Source organism: Vicugna pacos, chromosome 22 (assembly GCF_048564905.1).
Source record: "Vicugna pacos chromosome 22, VicPac4, whole genome shotgun sequence".
Taxonomy (NCBI): domain Eukaryota; kingdom Metazoa; phylum Chordata; class Mammalia; order Artiodactyla; family Camelidae; genus Vicugna; species Vicugna pacos.
In genome coordinates, this window is record NC_133008.1 from 31823658 (window position 1) to 31841276 (window position 17619).

A 17619-nucleotide genomic window follows, 5' to 3' on the forward strand; every position below is an offset into this window, starting at 1 on the left:
GCCCAGGGGCCCCAGGGATCCTTTCAGCTCTAAAACTGTGCAAATCTAGGAGCTTCCCAGTGGCCGGCAGAAATATTATTTAACATGCTTAATGGACGGTACCTGCACAGTGTTCTTACCTCTCACTGTCTTAACAAGTTACTCCCTGATTTAGTAGCTTAAAACAACAAACTGTCTCACTGTAAGACTCTGGGAGTGATCTGTCTAGGGGGCTCTGACTGAGGGTCCCTCGCGAGGCTGCAGATGAGGCATCAGCCAGGCTGCCTCATCTGAAGGCCTGACGACGGGCAGGGGGTACGCTTCTGGGGCGGCCCCTCCTATGCTCCTCCCCATGGGGCCACCGCAACGCCGCCTGAGCCTCCTCCAGCAGGGCGGCGGCTCCCCCAGAGCCAGCCGGGGGAGCCTCTGTGCCTTTTGTGACCCACTCAGATGTCTCATGCCTTGGCTTTCTCCACATTTTATTCCTTAGGCTCACATCCCTATGTCTGCCTACTCTTGGGAGGAGAATTAGGTTCTGTGTCTTGAATGGGGAACTTCAGAAGGTGGAGATGTGTTAAACCATCACAAAGAACACAAAAATGAGCCGGCTGGGTACACGAGGACACGTGGGCACAGGCATTTCCCTCCTGGCACGCAGATCTCTCCAACTGTCGCCACATTCTTGAAAAGTCTGAGAAACATTCTGTTGGTGAAAATAGCTGTCTTATTAGTCTGCTGGAGCTGCCACAACAGGCCTGGCAGTTTAAACAACAGAATGAACTACCTCACAGCTCTGGAGCTGGGAACTCTGAGGTCAGGGCTGGGGCAGGGCCAGCTCCCGGGGAGGGCCCACTTCCGGCCATGCAGGCGGCTACCTTCTCTCTGTGTCCACACACGGCCTTTCCTTGATGGGTGAGCAGGTGAGCTCTATGAATTCTGTGGGATCAGGGCCACACCCTCCTGACCTCATTTGCCCTTGAGTATGTCTGTAGGGGCCCCATTTCCAGGTACAGCCACGCCAGGGGTGGGGGTTAGGGCTTTGATGTCATTTCGGGGGGGCGCACACTTTCAGTCCAGAATGGCTCTGTGTGTTTCTAACACAAGCAGTGGCAGCCGCCGCACACGTTTCTGCACACTTAGCTTTTACACACAGCTTATTTCCCAGAGGCGCTGCCACTTCAGGAAGCGCTCGGCATCCTCAGGTTTTAAACGGCTGCTGAGTACCAAAGTTTACTCACCAGTCAGCTAGCCAGGGACATTCACTTCCTGTCATCCCATCACAACAGTGTCCATGGATGACTTATTTCAGACGTCAATGAACAGATGTCACTTAAATACCTGTAAGTGATGGAATGTGAAGTAAGTTTTCTTTTTCAACGATTTCTAACTCACGCAGGTGCAGACAGCCCTACAGTCCCCCCATCAAAGCCTGAAACAATGACATGTGAGCCCCTATTCACAGTTTTTACGTATTTTTGTAAATGGTTTTAATGAAAACGTTTCTGAGTCTGCATCTGTGAAAGCCGGAGAAGTAAAATTCCAGTAAACTCAGGTTTGGAGTAAGTAGACTGTTTAAGCTTAAACTTACAATTCCTTTTCAGTAACTTCAGTCTTTTTCAACCACTTTAATGTTCTGGGAGGAGCGTCAACCATCAAAAACTACATTAAAAAACCAAGAATAAAGGGCTTATCTTTTCCATTTTGTTTTGGACTCCAAAATGGCCCAGCACTGTGCAATCTGCCTTTAAAATTTGGTACTTTGTTCATCATGGATTTCTGGCGTTCATTCTGGATTGCTGAAATGCTGCATTAACTGCCATTAATCCTGATGGGTGTTTTTGGTACTTGCACAATTTTGTGCCCCAGTTAAGTGCCCTGCTTGCCTCCTATTGGCTTGCAGGGACCCTTGCCTGGGGATGGCTGTGCTTGTCATGCGTGGGGGTTGAAGGGGGGCAGGGACACCCTCTCCCCAAGAGAGGATGACCTGGCCCTGATGTCAGCAGTGCCAGAGGAGAGACTGCCTCCAAAAGTCTTATCAAGGCTCTCATCCTGGTTTAATTTCTGTTTTTCACCTTGTGGAAATGAGCAGGACAGGGTGTCTGCTTGGGGACTGGGCAAGCAGGCCTGGGCAAAGAGACTGTTTCAAAGCAGCAGTGCCCAGCCAAACGGGAGGAGCTGCCCAGCTTCTGTCCCTTCCAAGTGTCCTGGCTTCTCATCTCTGCTATCTGCCCCTGGCACCTCTGGGTCACATCCACCCTCCCAGTCAGGCCTCTGGACCAGTCCCTCAAGGATGATCCCAGAGGCCTGGCTTGGGCCAAGTGACGTGGGGACCCACAGTCTATGCTTTGGGGTCAACCTGGGTCCATGGGGGTCAGATTCCCTGAGAAGTGAGGGCCAGCAGGGCTGGTTCTCAAGGTGGGACAGGATGCATTTCCAATAGTGGTTCTTTTTGTTTTTGGTGGGGAGGTAATTAGACTTTATTTATTTTTAGAGGAAGTACTGGGGGTTGAGCCCAGGACCTTGTGTATGCTAAACTCCACCACTTGAGCTATACCCTCCCCCCAGCAGCAGTTCTTGAGGTCAAATCCTATGATCTGACACCACGCCCCCTTCAGTATTTGACCGTCAAGACCCAGATGATAACAAAAGACTTGAGGCTGGAGAAATCAGAGCCTTCCTTTACTGCTGGCAGGCAGTAAAGGGGGCAGCTGCTGTGGAGAACAGTGGCAGTTCCTCAAACACTTAAACGTGGGATCACCATGGGACCCAGTAGGCCCAGTTCTGAATATAAACTCAAGAGAAGTGAAAGCAGGGCGTAGGGTGGTCTGGGGACTCTCGACACAGGGAGGCTAACATTCGTTCCCTTAAACGTCTTCACATGGTCTCGCTGATGACAGTGCACACCTGTATCTTTGTAACTGTGGTTTTTAAGTTTCAAAAGTCCCACAAGCTGGATGAAAACACATCAAATGCCAGCACTGCCCCCCATGGGTGGCCTGGGTTTGGGCCTGAATCCTGCGCACAGGAACCCCGTGTCCCGAACCAGCTCAGCAACGTGGTGGCTGCTGGCTGGTCAAGGTGCCTGCCTGGGCTCTTATTTTACCTGCGAGAGCAGAGAACCCAGGAGGGAAAGGGACACAGGAACTGTGAGAAGCTGCACTTACCTGAAGGCTTTAAGATAAACTAGTGACAGCTGCCTGCCGCAGTCTTTGGTTGTACACCCAGCACCCGTCTTCAACATGAGCACGGAACAGGGGGCTTCCCAGGGCTGGGAAGACACCTGCGGAGAGTTCCAGGTGCTCAGACCACCGCCCCCACCCCGCTTCCCTCCTTGGAGCCTGGGGCCTTTACGCCCGCATCTCCTCTACTCACCCAGGAACCGGACGCCAGGACAGACCCGTCAGGAGGTCCAGCCTCCTCCTGGCACTGGCCACAGCTCCAGTCACTCACTCAGCAATCTTTCCTTGAACACTTCCCTGGGCCGGCCAGGCCCTGCCCTGGTGACCAGCGCGGCCAGGCGAGGGGTAGGGTCTGGGGGAGGGGGAAGGGACACTGCGGGCGGGAGATTCCGGAAGAAGGTCCTGGACCCCCAGGAGACAGAAGGTGGCTGGACTAAGGTGGAGGCGAGGAGAGGGGGACTGACTCCTGGATTCTGAGGTGTTATTAATCGCCGGGTGGAATCTGGGGTGTGATGGTGGGTGGTCATGGACAACGCTCCTACATGTGGATGCCAGTGACAAGCCTAGACGTTGGGAGACCAGGGCGCCAAGTAAATGGCGGTCTGTCACTGACGGGCATCCCGGGACCCAGACAGGGCTGTGGGAAAGACGCAGAAGAGAGACGACCGCCCGCAGCACGGAGACCGACGGGGACCACTGGTAGCTCGCAGGACTCAGAGCGCAGGCGCGGGGAGGACGAGCGTCGCGCCGCCGCCGGCCCCGCCTCCCAGCCGCGTGCTGATTGGCGCGGCCGCCGAGGGGCAAGGTGGACGGGGTGGGGCCTGCGCGGCGCCTGCGCAGCACGGGGCCCCGCGCGCGGGCGGGTGGGCGGAGCGGGCCCCCCGAGCGGGGGCTGGCGAGCGCGGGGAGGGGGCCGAGAGGGCGGCAAAGCCGGCGCGCGCCTAGCTGGGGGCGGAGGGAGGGGGCCCACGGGCCGGAACAGCCGTGGCAAGTGGCGGCGGCAGCGGCAGAGGCAGCTGAGGCAGCTGAGGCAGCGGCGGTGAGCGGGGGTCCGCGCGGCGGCGGCGGCGGCGCGGGCCGAGGAGCCGGGCGCGATGGAGCGGAAGAGGTGGGAGTGCCCGGCGCTCCCGCAGGGCTGGGAGAGGGAAGAAGTGCCCAGAAGGTCGGGGCTGTCGGCCGGCCACAGGGATGTCTTTTACTATAGGTGAATGAACGTGCCGGCCGGGTAGGGCCCCAACGGGCGCCTCCCAGCGGCCTCTGCGGCGGCCTGGGCGTCCCGACCCGGGCCGCGGCCTGGGCCCCGCGCGTGCGTCGTGCGTGCGTGCGTGCGTGCCGGCGCGCGGCGGGCGTTTGGCCCAGTGCGCGTGCGTGCCTGGCGGGGCCCAGGTCCAGTGCGCGTGCGCACCCCGCGCGGCCGCATGGCCCTGGGTTCGGTTCCGGGCGGGCGGCGCCCTTTGTTCGGCGGCCGCAGGGAAGCGGCCGGCTGGGCGAGGGGCCCCGGTGCGGGCCAGACGCCGCTGGGAGGCGGGGGTGGGGGCTGGGCTGTCCCTTTTATCCGCATGGGGCATTCCCGGGTCGCGCGCAGCCTGAGGCGGGTGGCGAGCCGGGGTTTCGAGGAGCAGGGTTTGCTCTGGGGGCGCTGGGAGCGCTGCCTAGGAATGCAGGTCCCTGGGCCTTTCCCAGGGAGGCCGGTCTCTGGGGCTGCGTGTATTTTAAGACCCGCTCCTCCCCCACCCTTGGGCAGGTTCCGAAACCGGCGCCTCTCAGTGGGTCGTGGCCCCTTCAGTCGCAAGACGTGGGATGGCTGCACTTGGCCTGGGCGAGGTGGCAGGGACCGCTCCCCGCTTGATAGAACAAAGAATTAGCAGGCAGCTGGAAGCCCAGTCCCAGAATGTCGGCCACCTGCTGTTTGCCTTTTCCTTCCTTTTTTTCTTTCTCTGACTGGTGGAAGATGCTTTTGTTTCTTAGCCAGCTTTGATGGCTCTCTCCGCTTTGCTTCAGGACCCTGATGAAAGGAAGGCAGGCAGGACACCTGCCACGTGCTGAATACCCGCCAGGTGTTGGGGGTTGTGCAGCAGGTCCTGGGCCTTTGCTAGCCCCGTTTGAGAGGAGGGAAAGGACGGCAGCCTGTTCAGGATAGACTCAGGATCTAGTCTCCAGGGTTGGTGGAGGGAGTACAGTCTGCATCTCGTAGGGACATGATTGTGTGTCCCCTTCATTGCAGCTGTCTATGACGTCACGCCTTCGCTGTCTGCTTAGAAAACTTAAGTCCTTGTAGTAAAGTTCTCCTGGGCCCTTGGAGGTTCAGGCTAGGAACCACTTGTCCTCACTTAATTCCAAGCACGTTTGTGTGCTCACTTCTTCCTTTTAGAACTAAAGACAGGTTTTTCTGCCTCTAGTTATTTGTTAACAGACACCTCTGCAGTACCTGCTCAGTGTCTGGTGGTGTGGGGTCCTGGCCACTCAGTGGGAAGAAGACCGGGGCCCTCCCCTCCTGGGTCACAGCTGATGCCCCAGGCGTCACCCCACAGTTACAGGTGATGACATGGGAGGGGTGCAGGAGTCTGAGGGCAGCTGATGGGGGCACCTGGTTGAGCTGAGGCAGCCCAATGAGCGCCTGTCTGCGGTGCTGACAGAGCAGAGCCCTGGCAGGAGATCCAGGAGGAGCCGCCCAGATATCCCAAACAGCCTGTGCAGAGGGTCGGGAGCTGAGCCAAGGCCGGTGTGGCTGGAGTAACCCAGACCATCATCACCCACCTTTCATCCCTACCTGCCTGGGCTTCTCATGGCCTCAGCCTAGTGGGACACCACTCCAAGGCCCCAGCCCTGAGCATTAGGGTCTAGTGGTAGCGAAAAGCTCCAAACGGGCTAGACAGATGGAATCCCAGGTTTCCCATGGCTCCTCTGAGAAGTGAGGGTCTGAGACAGGAGAGCGGGGCTTGCAGGGTCCAGTGCCACTCCTAGGTCTGACCTGTGACCCTCCGATCCCACCAGGTGGAAGGTCTAGGGAAATGTGATACGGAGCCCATGGTGTTTTCTGAAAAGTGGGTCCTTGGCCCTCTCACCACCCACTGGCCACCCTGCAGAGCCAGGCAACTAGGCAGGAGCACATGTGGTTCTCTTAAATGCGGATGGAAGGCAGGTCTCAGGCCATTGAGTCAGACAGACCTGGCTTGGGTCCTAGTGCTGCCTGCAAGCCTGTGGAGCCTTGGTGTCCTGGTCCAGAGAGTGGGAGGGAGCAAATGTGTTCCTTGCAAGATTGTCACCCTGGAGATGTGGTGTGACCTCACAGATCGCCCTGTGGGCACTGACACCTCTCCAAGTGGGCAGTCTGGTCCTCAGGTTTTGATCCAGGTTCTGGTGGCCCGGGAGGTGGGGGTGGAACATCTGGTTGCAGCTGTGCATTTTCTTTGGGAAAATAGTCTCCCTGCCTGGTGTGTTCAGTTGGACAAGAAATTGAGCACTTGTGGGAAGTTAGGCTCAGCTTGGCCATGACCGGCTGCATCTTGCCGTGTGGGTCTCACTGGGCAGCGCAAGGGACAAGCCTTCTGACCGGAGGGGTGTCAACACCCACTGCCCCTTCCTCCTGGGGCCCAGGCTGCCTTTCAGTCCTGCATCCATCTCAGGCCCTGGGCTCGATGCCGAGCACTGGCTCCCGTCCCCGAGGCCAGCCAGGCTCCAGCCTGGGAGGTTCTGATGTCCACAGGCCTTCAGGGCATCCCTGACTCAGCCCAGAGCACCCTCCGGCCTGGGGCTCCTGGCTGCCTGTCAGTACAGATCTGCAAAACTGGTCTAAAAATTGAGATATAATTCACATTACATACAATTCACCCTTTAAAAGCGTCCCGCTCAGCAGTTTTTGGGCTGTTCACACAGTTGTGTCACCGCTGTCTAGTTCTAGGACATTCGCAGAGCCCCAGAATGAGCCCTGTGCCCCTTAGTGCCACTCCCCAGCCCCTCCCCCGGCTCCTGGCAACCCCCAATCCACTTTCTGTCTGGGGTTCATTTTTTAACACCTTTGTCCTGGTAGGAGTCACATGCTATACAGTTTGCCTGAGTACACCGTCACCGCTGTTCCCATAGAGCAGCTTCCTCAGCCTAAGAGGAGCCCCAGACCTTTCACTGTCACTGCTCGGCACCCCATTCCCTGGCCCGAAGCCCTGCTAACCTCCAGTCTATTTCTGTCTCCCTGTTCTCATCCATCGTCTTAAGCACAAAAGCAGCGAATAGGGGGACTGGAGGCAAAGACACAAGGAGTGTCTCTTGGGGTCCTTTCTGTTGCCGAACCTGAAGCCAAGTGGGGACCCAGGGTCCTTTCTGCTGCTCCAGGCACGCGGCTCAGGTCACACCAGCCAGCACAGAGTGTGGTAGAAAAGAGGCTCTTCCACCAGAGTCTGGGGCTGTGGTGGAGGGGCTCCGAATCCCCAGCCGTGGGGGCTGCCTGTGCTGGGCGCCTGGTCCCTGGCCGAGCCACTGGCCCGGTCCAGTGGGGCTGTGATGGGCTCCACACTGCCCTCTACCATCCCTTGTCTGCGGGGCTGGAGGGGGCATGCGCTTGCTTGAATTAGGGGCTCACCCTGAAAATTTTCCAGGGGAGGTCGACAAAACAAAGCTCCTTCTCAGCTTAAGGCTGTGAGTGACAGGGATGTCCTAGACAGGCGCGAGGCCTGCTGGGCACCATGCAAGCGCAGGAGATGTAGTGAGTGTAGTTAACTGGTGTCAGTATGTTCATGGAGTTGTGTGGCTGCCACTTGTGATTAGAAGATCTGTGACCCCAAAAGGAAGCCGCAGCCCCCTGTGTCTGTGGACTGGCCTGTTCTGGACATCTCAAATCCATGGAGTCACACACTGTGTGTCCTTCTGCGTCTGCTTCTCTCACTGAGCGTCGTGCTCTCAGGGTCCATCCACGTGGTAGCAAGTGTCAGGGCTTCTCTCCTTTTCATCAGTGAATAATGTTCCTGTGTGTGGAGGGACATTTGGGCTGTTTTCACTTGCCTGTTGTGAGCCCTGCTGTTGTGAATAATCAGGTGTCTTTGGACATATGTTTTGATTTCTTGAGGATACTTGAGGTGGTTGAATTGCTGTTTGATTGTTTACGGATCTGCCAGGCTGCGTTATGAAGGAAGCGGCTGCACAGCTGTCGCTAACGTTACCCCGGCCCAGCTGTCGTTAACGTTACCGGGCCCTGTGCTGGTCACTTCCAGCTCCGAGCTCACTGAACACGTGCAGCAGCCGGAGGCCAGTGTCATTTCCTAGAGAGCTGAGCGCGCTGGGCCACAGTGCAGGCAGGGTCACAGAGCTGCTTCTCTAGGTTTATGACACCTGCTTTCAAGCTTTCCCAGCAGATCACGCCTGGGCAGCTCTTTGGGGTCCTGGTCCCAAAATTTAGCGTGAGATTTTACAGCCTAGCCCCTAGGACAGAACCTCAAAGCTGTAATCACAAGACCGCTGTTAGGGGTCGTTCCTCAAATACCTGCTATACTTGGATCTTTTCTCAAGAACACAGCCTAATTCCACTTCTGGAATGTTCCAGAAGTGTCAGCCGGGCGCCCAGGGCTGGGCGCCACCGTTCTGTAGGTTGGGAGATGCGTTGGGGGACAGAGACGGCCCCAGGCATCCTGCCCACCACCCGCCCCTCTGTCCACAGCCCAAGCGGGAAGAAGTTTCGGAGCAAGCCACAGCTGGCACGGTACCTGGGGGGCTCCATGGACCTGAGCACCTTTGACTTCCGCACGGGCAAGATGCTGATGAGCAAGATGAACAAGAGCCGGCAGAGGGTGCGGTACGACTCCCCCAACCCGGTCAAGGTGAGCCTGCCCCGGCTGTGGCTCTGGCCAAAACCACGGTGGGAAGGCTGACCTCTCCCGGTGGTGAAGCGTAGCTGCTTGCAGAGGAAAGCTGGGCAGTTTGTGGAAACGCAGGCAGAGAGGGTAATGCACCCACCACCTGTTCCAGGAGGGACCGCGGGCAGGCCTCCCCACACCCCGACTTCTGGGGGTCTGCTCCCTGCCCCCAACGGGGCCTGGGAGGCGGCAGTTCTCCAACCACAGCCAGTCCACACGTGGGTACCAGGGCCATGGTGTGTCTGCCAGTGTCTGAGGGACACATGTTCAGGGGTACTTTGTCCCCTATCCCTGCCCTGGCAGCAGAACAGAGCTGGTCGGGGCGCCCCCAGGACCATGCTCTGCGGAGAAGGTTGCAGGGGGTGGGGGACAGGTGTGTGCCTGGTGACCCCGTCGCAGCCATGTCATGGTCAACGGATAGACTGGGCCTGGTGTTGCCTCCAGATCTATGGGTGCCACAGGGTATGCTGGTGACTGCGGAACATAGGGCCTGTTCCCCAAAGCCCGAGGGGGCACAGTGTCCTCGCTGAGCGGGAAAGCCCACTGCAGGCCCGCCCTGGTGTGTCAGGGACCGGTGCCAGCGTGCGTGTCTCCCCAGGGCAAACCCGACCTGAACACGGCCCTCCCGGTCAGGCAGACCGCGTCCATCTTCAAGCAGCCAGTGACCAAGATCACCAACCACCCCAGCAACAAGGTGAAGAGTGACCCCCAGAAGGCCGTGGAACAGCCCCGGCAGGTAGGCCCAGATGCACGCCCTGGCCAGTCCCAGGCGGGCAGGCCCCACTCCAGGTCCGTGGGCCCAAGCCCCAGTGCTGCGGTCAGGGTGTCCTGGTCCCACAAGAAGCAGGGCTGGCCCACCAGGCATGGGCACAGGGGCTGCTTTTGGCCCGCTGGGCTGTCGAATGGGCTGATCCATTTCATTGAGAGAGTGTTAATAAGGCTCTCCGAGTGTGGTTCTGTAAGTTGCCTTTCAGAACCCAAGAGTCACCCCTGATTCCACGTGTATTTGTGAGAACCCAGGAGGCGGCAGGGTGTGGGATGCTAGGTAACTGTCCAGAAACCCATGCACCTGCCTCTGCCTGTCCCCCATTGAGTAATCCCCCCTTAGATTCTCTCCCCGAGGTCTCAGGGCGAAGCCTGAGGCTGTGGGCTTGTCGCACCTTCCAGGGGCTCCGGGGCCCCCTGTGGCATCAGGTGGTGGTCGTGGACAGTGGCTCGGCCCAGGGTCGAGGTGGGACCTGCAAACCCTCAACTTCAAGGTGAAGGGGAACCCCAAGCCACCTGGCAGCAAGGCTGGTCCTGGGTCTTCGTCCTGCCAGAAACAGGCTGGCACTCCTCCGCCTGGGTGGCCCAGCTGTGATGGCCCCTGGGCCCTGTGCACCCCTGTTTCCTGGTCAGGGCTGTGAGCAGCCCCAGGGAGTATAGGGTCAGAGGTCACACAGGGCAGGCAGCCTGGCCATCTTGTCAGCCTCACACCTGTCTGTGTCGCTGCAGCTCTTCTGGGAGAAGAAGCTGAGCGGCTTGAATGCCTTCGACATTGCAGAGGAGCTGGTGAAAACCATGGACCTCCCCAAGGGTTTGCAAGGTGACCTGGCTGCCCAGGGCAGTGGCGTAGGGTGGGCGTCTGAGGCCAGAAGAGTGACCATTAATAAGCTGGGCCACAGGGAGAGACAGGGGCAGAGGTCAGCAAGGGCGAGGTGCCCCTGCTCCCTCTAGCCTGGGACCAGCTGGTGAGCACTGACCCTGCAGATGGTGCAGGGTCAACCCCATGGCTGGTGGCGGTGAACCAGCAGGACGGGGTGGGTCTCAGGGCCCTGAAAAGACGCGGGGGTCTGGTCCTGCTTCTGTGCTGTGAAAACAGCCCTGCCATCACTGGGAACTCAGGGCTGGTGCCTCGTGGGAGTGACTGCAGGCCCACTCCTAAAGGGGCTATGGCGTGGAGTCTGGGGCTAAGGGAGCAGGGCGGGCGCCCCGGTGACCACCCTCCCATGCCGCAGCAGGCGTGGGGCCCGGCTGCACGGATGAGACGCTGCTCTCGGCTATCGCCAGTGCCCTGCATACCAGCACCATGCCCATCACCGGGCAGCTCTCGGCCGCCGTGGAGAAGAACCCCGGGGTGTGGCTCAACACAGCCCAGCCGCTCTGCAAGGCCTTCATGGTGACTGACGAGGACATCAGGTAGCACCCACCCTCCCTGCCTCCCTCCCCCGGGCTTGTGCCCAGGGGTCTCCCCACCATTGGGCCCCTCCAACGTGTCCAGGGTGTACAGTGGCCAGGGCTGCAGAGAAGCGTCTGCTAGGCGCTGCCTTCATGACAAGGACTCAGTTCAGTCTGGCAGACACCTTCAGGGCTGAGGCAGCCTCGCTGCGGCAGGGTTCTTGGCAGTGGGCAGTGCTCTCCACGTGGGTGGGTCGCCTGTGCCAGGCTCTGTGAGGGTCAAGCCCACCCTTGGGGCACGTGAGGCCTTGAGGAGGACTGGGGAGCCTGGAGGTCGTGCAGGAACAGGGAGGGTGGGGTCGGGGGAAGTGGTACGTGCCCCGGGCCTGGGTGCTGGGCCTGCACTGGGCAGGACCCTGTGGGTGGCGTCCAGGTGCAAATGGAGCCGTCTGGGGAGGGCTTGCGGAAGGTGGCAGGAACTGGCTCTGGGCAGGAGGCGTCTAGGAGCACCGGGATGGTGGGATGCGTGTCCTGTTGGGCTCTGGAGCCCTTGGTGCCCTGCTGAGATCAAGAGGTGTGGCTCTGGCACCCTGTGCAGGGGCATTAGGGCGGGGCGGGGCGGGGCCCTGGGAGGTGAGGGCACCGGGCTGAGACCACACCCCTGATAGCTCATCCCAAGGGAAAGGGCAGGAGAGGGCGTTGAGAGCATAAGGAAGGAGGCCAGGATGGGTCGTTAGAGCTGCACCGAAACCCTCGGAATAGAAGCGGCCCTGAATTGAAATGTGCAGGCCCAGGTCTGGAGGAAGATGGGTGCAGCGGGCAGGGCCCGCACAGGGCTGACGGGAGGGCCAGGCCGGCACAGACACAGACGTCAGGTCCACGGCGTGAGGCTGCAGGGCGGGGGCCCAGCGGTCTCACTGACTAGGCTGATGGCAGCTCTCTCGGCCTCGGTGACAGAAAACAGAAGCAGGGACAGCTCATCTCTCCTATGAGGACCCATCACCCCAGGACGAGAGGTGCTCTGGCTAGACTTGAGGGCTCGACATTCGCTTGTCTTTTTTCTTTGCAAACCCCCTCGGGCATCACAGGCACCAGCCTCGACCAGGGACAGCGGCAGACGGGGGTGGGGAGGTCTGGGGTTCGGCCTGGCGGAGGTGGGGTGCGCCGTCCAGAAGGCCACGCCAGATGGAGAAGTGGGGCTCTGAGAGGTACTGGCCCTGTGTGTCTGCACGTCCTTGCATCCTGGCCTTGCGCCCTGGTCTCCCTGGAGACGGGGAGGTGCCCTGTCAAGCGGGTCCGTGCATCCCCAGGAAGCAGGAGGAGCTGGTGCAGCAGGTCCGCAAGCGGCTGGAGGAGGCACTGATGGCCGACATGCTGGCCCATGTGGAGGAGCTGGCCCGGGACGGGGAGGCACCGCTGGATAAGGTGGGCGCCGACGATGAGGAGGAGGATGAGGAGGAGGATGAGGAGGAGGAGCCGGACCAGGACCAGGAGATGGAGCACGTCTAGAGCAGGTGCTTGGCAGTGACCGCAGGGGTCAGGGCTGGTCCGGGCACCTCCATGAGAGCTCTGGTCTCCTTGGAGGACAGGCCTGGTCAGGCACTGACGGCGCCCTCTCCTGTCTCCGCAGAGCCTGCCCCGCCCTGCCCTGCCTGCGTTGGGCCGCCTGCAGGCTCGGCCCTCCTGAGTTGGGACCAGGCTCGCTGGCCCGGCCCCTCCTTGCCCTGCCCAGGCGTGCCCTCCCCGCCAGGCCTCGGGGGCGCGGCTGAAGGACGGTCTCTAACCTGCCAGGCCCCCACGGCTGTGTTGCTCTGAAGGGGCCAGGTCTGTAGGCACCAGTTGCTCCACGCCAGGCTCAGGCCAGCCTGGTCCCCGCAGCCACTGCCACCGGGCAGCCTGCGAGGTTCCCCATGGGCCTGGGGAAACATTTTCTGGAACGGTCTCACTTCCGACCTGTGCACGTGATGGATGATGTTCCGGACCACGTGTCCACCCTTCAGGAGAGGGTGCAGGATGGCTCTCCGGTGCCCCGAGCTGGGCAGAGCCATGGCGACTCGGAGAGTACCCGAAAGCAAACGGCACAACCCAGACGTTTTCCTTCAATAAACCCGTGGTACAAACGAGGCTGGACGTCCACGTGGCTACTTAAGCTTCTGTGTTTGCTGCACACGGACAGGACCTTGGCCTTTGAGCCTGAAAATCTCAGTCTGCAGCCAGGCTGGCGCTGCCTGAGGGTCAGTGCCCTGGACGAACTGCTTGCGGCCAGGAGCACTGGTGGCCGGACTCGCTGGGCCAGGGCTCCGCGGCAGCGCTGCCGCCCACCAGCCTCCAAGCCTCAGCTTTGCCTGGGAGGGCAGGACCAGTGGTGCCCAGCTGGTGGGCTTGGGGCCTCATGCTGCCTGGGGCCCAGGGAGCAGCCTCCGCGGAACGTTGGGCAGGGAGGCCGTCGGGGACGTGCTGCCCCCCCCCAGCGCCAAGTGCCCCTGGTGAGGGGGGTGTCCACTGCTCTGAGTGGAGCCTGGGCCAGCACCCTCCCCTCGGTCCCAGGATGCCCTTGGGGTGGCCCTGGCACTCCATTGGCCCAAAGACACAAGCTGTGGGCCAGTGCATTGCCAGTGCATCCCCAGTGCCCAGCAGCCCTGCAGCCGTACTGCTGGGAGGGGCCCAAGTCGCTGCCTCCTTTGACCAGACACCCTGTGCTGCGGTGAGCCTGCCAGGCAGGGTGACAGTGGGAGCACCTCGGGGCTGTGGCTTGCCCCTCCCTCCAAGGACACTGGCCTGGAAGGTCGGGCTGACCGCATCCTCCCAAAGCACAAAGCCCCTAGGACTGAGCGCTGGCCTTTGGGGCTGCAGTACCCATCCAGGGCCGGGCTGCCACGACCCCAGGAAGGCCCCTCGGCCCAGGCTGCAGCACTGAGGGGGAGCCTGGTGGAGCCGCGGGAGGCCCCTGTGTGCAGCGCCGAATAAAACACGTCCTGCAGTGTGGTCTGGGGTCTCGGTTTATCAGAATCCCGAGCTTTTTGTCGGTGCCAGGGACTTTCTTGCACTGGGCTGGAGGACAGAAGGGGATGGTGGGGGGTTGACCTCTCCAGCGGGGAAGGGTAGACAGCGGTGTTGGCTTGCAAGCCAGGTCTACAGGCTCCTGGGCTCCTTTGGAGGCCCCCTGCCTCCTGAGAGACGAGGACCCGTCCTAGGTCTCCGGGGTGGGGTCTGTGCCAGGTGCCCAGCAGAGGGACGCCTCCAGCCCAACTTGGGGCCTGGGGCGGGGGCAGCTGAGCTGGGCCTGCAGCCCCCAGGCGGGCTCCCAAGGAGCCTCCTGCCCTCAGACCCTGGGGCCCCCTGGGCCACTGCTGACAGTGACTGGGGAGGGGTCCTGAGGACATCAGCCACACCGGTCCCCTCTCTGCCACTCCTGGCCCAGTGGTCACTGCAGACTTTTATCCCACCCTAAAGGCTGGGGCCACGAGCTGGGAGGACCCTGGCCCCTCACCCCACCAGCCACCCTGGCCAGAGTCTGCAGGCAGCAGAGGGTCTGCCCTACCCAGGGGGTACAGCCCCTCCCCGGCTGCCTGGACCCCCATCCACAGCTGCTCAGGGCCTTGGTTGCCAGGATCCCTTCCCCCCACTGAATGGGGGGTCTCTGTCTTGCTCCCACCCTCCAGTGGCCCTTCCATGTGTGTTGTCTCTATAGGCAGCCCTGCCCACCAGAATTAGCCTCAGTTTCTACAGGGGAGGGCAGGCTCATTTCAGCACTTTGCCTGGGCCACCAACTGGGAAGAGGCCAGGTCTGGCTGAGACCTTGGGTCTCCCTGACTCCAGTGCCCACGCAGCTAACCAGGCCCAGCCTCCGGCCACTGCGAGACTGAGTGGCCACTGACCTCGGGACCCCGGAAGGTGGGGCGTGGCCAGGCTCCTGGGTGGCTCAGCGCCTGGCTGATGGGTAGGTGCCCCCTGCCCGCCATAAAGCCCTCCGCGCTGCCACTTCCCCAGCTCCAGGCTCTCCTGAATTTTCTCCACAGAGTCCCCCACCAGCAGCGCAGCTCCAGCGCCTCCAGTGCCACCTGCTGGGCAGCTGGGTTTCTGAGCCACTGGCCACCCGCCTGTGTCCTTTAACTGGTGCGCTGCGGCCCCAGTCCAAGGGGAGCCAGGAGTTTCTGACCTACCCCTCACTGTGCTCTGCTTGGCCCTCTGGGACGCCCCTGCATCTCCTGGGGCTGCTGTAACGTCACCATTGATGGAGTGGTGGAAACAACACGGCTTTGGAGTCAGGAGTCCAGCTCGGGCCCCACGGGGCTCAACCCAGGCCTGGGCAGGGCTGGTCCCTCTGGAGGCTCCAGGGAGAAGCGGCTCCTGCCTCTTCCAGCTTCTAGAGGCGCCGCATCCCTGGCTCGCGGCCCCTCCCTCCATCCTCACCGCCAGCAGCGCAGCATCCCCCGTCTCCTTCTATGAGGACCCTGTGATGGCACGGGGTCCCTCAGGATCCAGGGTCACCCCCATCCCGGGGAACTGAACTTAACCCCACCTGCAGAGTCCCCTCTGCTGTGCGAGGTGGCTGGTACGGAGGTCCAGGATGACGGGGGCAGCAGCCGTCGGCCACACTGCCCTGAAGACCAGATTCCCCTCTGGTCCAGGCAGTCCTGGCCCATGTGGCCCAGCCCTGTGTCCTCTCCTCTTTCACCTACAAGCTCATCCAGACTCCTGGCCTCTGTCCCTCTGTCCCCTACAGGGAGACAAACAATGGCTACAGAAGCCCTTGAGCTGCTTGAACTCAGGATCCACCAGGTATGAGAGGGAGGGAGCCGGGGGTGACCCGAGGCCGTGATGCCCCACGACAAGCTGGGAGCTCCTGGTCAGAGAAGAGGCAGCAAGATCGGCTGCAGCAGAGGGACCAACTAGCAAATTTCTAGAACACTCCAGCAGGACCGCCACCAGCCACATGTGGCTGCAGGAGTTCAAATCGGTTAGAACCAATTAAACGTTTCTTTGGCTGCACTGGCCCCTGGGGCTGGCGGCTACTGACTGAGCAGATGGGGAGCCTCTCCACCCTCCATTCTCAGCCCTGGTGGGGCAGGGGGTCGGGGAGCAGCACCACCTGCAAGGTCAGGTAAGGCTTGTCAAGATTCAAGGGGCTCAAAAAGCAGAAACGACCTCGTGTCCATCAACCGAAGATATGCAAACGAGGTCCCTCCACACACGGAACATGACTCAGCCATGAAAAGCAGAGCAGCCCTGACACCTGCTCCCACGTGGACGGCCCCTGAGAGCACGGCGCTCAGGGAGAGAAGCAGGCACAGAAGGGTGCTGTGATGTTCATTTTAGGTGTCAGCTTGACTGGGCTGAGGGACCCCAGACAGCTGGTAAGACATTTCTGGGTGTGTCTGTGCAAATGTTTCTGAGAGAAAAGTGGATTCAGGAGGCGAGAGTCTGCCCTCACCAGCGTGGGCATCATCCGGTCCACAGCAGCACAAGTGGAACAAAAAGGCAGCAGGAGGGCAAATTCTCTCTTCCTGAGCTGGGACGCCCCTCTTTTCCCAGCCCCGGACCTCGGACCCCCTGGTTCTCCAGCCCCTGGCCTCGGACTAAAACACGCTTGGCCCTCCTGGGCCACCAAGCTGTGGACTCAGATGGAGGGCCCTCGGCCTCCGTCAGCACGAGAGCCACTTCCCACAGTAAACCTCTCGAGCACATCCAACTGCGTGCTGTTGGCTCTGTTTCTCTGGAACCCGGACTGAGGCGGCCACACCCTGTGTGGCTCCCACGTGCGACACATGACAGGCAGGGAGCCCTAGATGGACGGCGGCCGGGGCTGGGGCTGTGGGGGCCGGGCTCCTTTTCTTGGCTGATGGCAGCGTTCTAGCATTGATAGCAGTGATGCTTGCACAGCTTTCAGGTTTACTAAAAACCACTAAATTGTCTACTTTTAAAGGGTAAATTTCAACGTGCGTGATATCTCAGTTAAAAAAAAAAAGACAATTTAAGAGGCTCAGGGAACCCGATATCTGTGCACAGATCCCGGCCAGCCCGAGAGGTGTGGGGAGCCAGCTTGGAGAGAGGCTGCCTTGGGGAGAGAGAGGGCCCAGGGGGCTGTGAAGGAGGATGGATACATAGTCACCTGTTGGGGACTCTCTAAAAAAGGACAGAAACTGGGGGGAAGGTAGAGCTCAGTGGTAGAGCACGTGCTTAGCACGCACGAGTTCCTGGGTTCAGTCCCCAGTACCTCCATTAAAAAATAAAGAGGGACAAAAATTAGCTTAGGCCAAGTGCAACAAACGTACCCCAAGAGAGAAATCAAAGCAATTCTATGTACCTAAAACCCTAGAAAAGGCACAGCTGGTCCACGGTGACCAGAGGGGACCAGAGAGGGGTGGGCGCACAGCAAAGGGGCAGGGGACTCCGCGAGGCTGGGGCCCAGCAGTGTTTATTGGGCAAGTGGCGCTCACCCACGGGGCAGTGGAAACAGG

General features: G+C 60.6%; 1 protein-coding gene and 1 long non-coding RNA gene across 3 annotated transcripts; one reads left to right on the forward strand and one right to left on the reverse strand.

Annotated features, from left to right (window-relative positions):
• Nucleotides 1–446: 446 nt before the first annotated feature.
• On the reverse strand, nt 447–1742 carry LOC107033737 (uncharacterized). The gene is made up of 2 exons (XR_004187944.2): nt 1218–1742; nt 447–682 (listed from the first exon to the last, which is right to left on the reverse strand). It is a non-coding gene; the product is annotated as an uncharacterized lncRNA (long non-coding RNA).
• Nucleotides 1743–4044: 2302 nt separating this feature from the next.
• MBD3 (methyl-CpG binding domain protein 3) lies at nt 4045–12976 on the forward strand. Of its 2 annotated transcripts, none has more exons than XM_072948087.1 (7): nt 4045–4266; nt 8806–8965; nt 9600–9737; nt 10496–10586; nt 11002–11179; nt 12469–12672; nt 12789–12976. In XM_072948087.1, the coding sequence occupies exons 1-6, from the start codon at nt 4253–4255 to the stop codon at nt 12665–12667; spliced, it is 780 nt and encodes a 259-aa protein (XP_072804188.1). In that variant the 5' UTR covers nt 4045–4252; the 3' UTR covers nt 12668–12672; nt 12789–12976. The 2 variants fall into 2 exon arrangements, with proteins under 2 accessions (XP_072804188.1, XP_072804187.1); XM_072948086.1 differs by having other exon boundaries at nt 4093–4362.
• The last annotated feature ends 4643 nt before the right edge of the window (nt 12977–17619 follow it).